Raw genomic sequence first — 3,994 nt, forward strand, 5'->3', positions numbered from 1 at the left:
AAATTTTATACAACTTCTTTTGCTGTTTAGAAGGATTTGTAAATAACCAAGCTGTATTTTGAGAGAGATATTTCTAAAAAGAATAATCATATAAACAGATATTTGAAAAATAAAATGGAAAGTTTCATTGTTAAATCACAAGTATCCTAAAAAATTTTCCCCTTCTGAAACATAGTATGATACTATGTTCTAGAAATTATTTTCAATATTTCTCTTTATGAGATAGAAATTCAGTTTCGAAGTGGTCTTTCATTCGCTTCAACTATATGAATTAAAGAATATATATATTTTTTCTTATTTACTAATTTCTAAACCATTATGCCATTTGTATACATTTTTGAGTTGTACTAGTGATAAAATCGACTTTTCTGGTGATATAAACTGCGTAACTTCCGGTAGAAAGTAAACAAAATAATGGCAGCTCTGAAAAATGTGTTACCATATCGTATATCATTTTTCAAATATATAAAGACTTACAAAAGCGGTGAAAATGGGCCAGTGAGTTCTCCAGCAGTGCCTGATCACGGACCTAATAAATTTTTGACAGTATTTATTGATGGTGCTAGCTCTGGTAATGGTCAAGAAATAGCCCAGGCCGGAATAGGTGTATATTGGGGTCCGGGAAACAAACTAAATACAAGCCTGAGGCTTCTGGGTAGACAAACGAATAATCGAGCTGAAATTCTCGCTGCAGTTCATGCTTTGAAACAAGCAAAGGAACTCGGAATAACGAACATACGAGTGTGTACTGATAGTCAGTTTCTTATTAATGGAATAACTAAATGGATTGATAAATGGAAAGACAACAATTGGAAAACATCTACTGGAAAACCTGTCATTAATAAAGATGAGTTCCTAGAACTGGAAAAGGTTTGTCAAGGCATAAATGTTGATTGGCGATATGTCAAAGCTCACAATAAAAATCATGGTAATTGTGAAGCAGATAAGTTAGCTGTTGCAGGTTGCAATAAATCTCCTGGAATTCCTTAAATTCTATTTAAAAACTACCAAGAAATTATAATGTGAGATTTCATTACTGTGATACATTGTGTCTTATTTACATTTTTGTATACACGCAGCATTTACTGCTCTTTTTAGTGTGTTGTTTAACATTTATTATTTGTCAGTATTCATATTCAGATATTTCCACGAAAATTGGCATTAATATTAAATAAATTAAAAACAGTCAAAATGTTTTGCATTTTTTAATTATTATAATATGTCATATATTTGGAAATACTAATGCTTTTATTTTTAGAAAGAAATAAAGCCCAGGCCGGAATAGGTATATATTGGGACCCACAAAACAAACAAAATACAAGCCTGAGGCTTCTGGGAAGACAAACGAATAATCAAACTGAAATTCTCGTTTCAGTTTATACTTTGAAAGGAAATTCATATATTAATTAGTTCATAGGAAATTTTTAATATTCATATATAAATTATTTTAAAAGTGCTAAATTTTATAACATTAATTTACATTGATTTTTTGGCTAATTCATTTCAAATTCATTGAATCTTTATTTCTGATATATAAAAAAGAAAATTTATTTTGTCATATATATTTCTTTCTTAATTAAAGTTTTTATTTATATTCTTTTACATCAGTTAGGCTTTATTTTTTTAATTATATTATCAAATAAAATGTTTTAGTACAACATTAAAATCAATAATTACACAAGATAAAACAAAATTTACAAAGTGTGTTAACATAAAATTCTTTTTCTTAAGTCTTTAAAGTGAGTTGTAAATTATTAGCTTAATTTTATTTGTTAAAAGTATTTTATTTGAATAACTGATCAGATGATGCATTCAATTTAATAGTTTTGAGGTTTTAAGATTTTTTTTATATGTAATAACAGCTGAAATGCTAATGAAAGAAAGAGAAACAATATTTAGTGACTGAAGGACAGCAATACCATGAATAAATTTCATTTATGCCATTTTTTAAAGTCAAATATAATGATGGAGTGAAAACATTAATGCAATTTGCCAAATGCCATTTAAATAACTTATGATAATTAAGGGGTGAAATAATTATATCATTCTTAGGCGCCTTTTACTTTCCATATGCCACTAAATAAGTGTTGGTTAGGTAGATGATAAATTACATTAAATGTTACATATGTATTTTAAATAGAAATGAGCAGTAGGAAGGAACTGAATGATACTTCATTTCATAGATTTTTCCTGTATATATATTCATGATTGAAAATAAAGGTTACCAAATAAGTGATTTATTCCCTTTGTATTCTGCATAAAAGTTTATATTCAGTGCAATGTATGGCAATATAAAAAGAAAGGTTTAAAGTTCTAATATCAAATTTCATAACAAAATGGATCTGTGGTCTTTGCTGTCCAACTTTTTTTACTCAAAATATTGATTTTCCTAGATTTTAAACTTTCAATTTGAAATATTTAAATATTTAGAATTTCACGCTTGTTGTTTGATATGACTAAATTATAAAAAATAAATGAAAATTTAATTTTTTTGTCAAAAATGGGTTAATATTTTTATGTTTGCTTATAAAATAAAACATATTAAAAATATCATTTAAAAGTGCTAACTGTCAAAATTTTCAAAATAATATTGTTAATGAAGAATTTTTTTTTTCATGGAAAAACTAATATATCTTTTCATTAAAAAAATTTTTTTTTTCCTTAGTCAGAATGTTTAAAAGCAAAGAAACTCAAATTGCAGTAACTGCAAAAATAAAATAAAACTGCAAATCTATAACGTGGAAACAAAAGAAATGTTTTTCTAATTGATTCATTGTATATTTGTTTTCATGTTTCAATTTGAAACTGATATTAATATTTATTGTAATACAATTTAAAGTCTTAGCTTATAAAAAATATATTATTATAAGAAGTAATGATACAATTTTAAGTGTTGTAAACAACTTATAAATAAATTATTATTACTGGAAGTAGTATTCTGAGCTTTTATGTTTATAATCTTGAAATCATCTGCACTTTTTTGTGAACTCAACAGCAGCTGACAATAGGCATAAATGTTTTTGCTAGTACAACAATCATGAAATCAAATGCCAAAACGCCAACCATAAAAGTCATTTATTTCTAGTTCCAAGCTTATTGTATTTAGTACACATTTTGGTTGCTGTCATAAACTCTGAAAAATTGCAGAATTTTTTACTAATATTTTTCATGAAACAGTGATATATTTTATTTTTGAGTAAATTTTTATGTTATGAAACACATTTGAATTTTCTGTAGTGGGTAAGATCTTCACTTATTTTTAATACTTTTCAGTCTTATTTGGCAAAAGAAAACTGTCAATTTTTAAAAAAATGTTATTACTTCAAATCCATTTTTAATTTAATTGTTATGAATTTATGTAATACTTTTAACTATATTTAGTTCATATAACTATTTTATTTTTGACTGTTTAATAAGATATTAGATTTTGTCAGTATGTTGTTAGAATTATTTCAAAAATTAAAAAAAAAATATTTAACTAATTTTTTTTGTTTTGTTTCTTATGAATTTATTTATTTATTAGTGTTGCATGAAATACTGCTTTGAAGAACATGGCTTGGCAATATTAAATATAAATTTTAAATGTATGCAATGTTTTAATGAATATAATTGATTTCTGTTTTCTGTTTTGGTAATTTCAATTGGTTTTGCGAGATGCTTTTATTTTAATTTAAATTTTAAATAAAAGCATATGCCTCATTTTATTTTATTTAGAAAAACAAAAAGTTTAACTTTTTCATTTTTTTTAATTATTGATATTTTAATTTTCAATAATTTGTTAATCAATTTTTTTGTTGCTTATTTTTTGCTTGACTAGCTTTTTTATTTGCTAAGTTACTTTTTTTTTATCAAAAAGAAGCCTATACATTATTATTAGTATAAAAATTTTAAATTTCTTTATTGAAAGCTCATTGCTTTATAGCAAATTACAATCGTCCTATTTAAACTACAAAACAATCGACTTAAATTTTTAAAATAATGAATAAAAGTTTTT

General features: G+C 24.6%; 1 protein-coding gene across 1 annotated transcript; it reads left to right on the forward strand.

The window, feature by feature from the left end:
• The first annotated feature begins 316 nt into the window (after positions 1-316).
• On the forward strand, positions 317-3,234 carry LOC129963460 (ribonuclease H1-like). The gene has a single exon (XM_056077854.1). The coding sequence runs from the start codon at positions 415-417 to the stop codon at positions 988-990; it is 576 nt and encodes a 191-aa protein (XP_055933829.1). The 5' UTR covers positions 317-414; the 3' UTR covers positions 991-3,234.
• The last annotated feature ends 760 nt before the right edge of the window (positions 3,235-3,994 follow it).

The sequence above is a fragment of the Argiope bruennichi genome, chromosome 3, assembly GCF_947563725.1.
Source record: "Argiope bruennichi chromosome 3, qqArgBrue1.1, whole genome shotgun sequence".
NCBI lineage: Eukaryota > Metazoa > Arthropoda > Arachnida > Araneae > Araneidae > Argiope > Argiope bruennichi.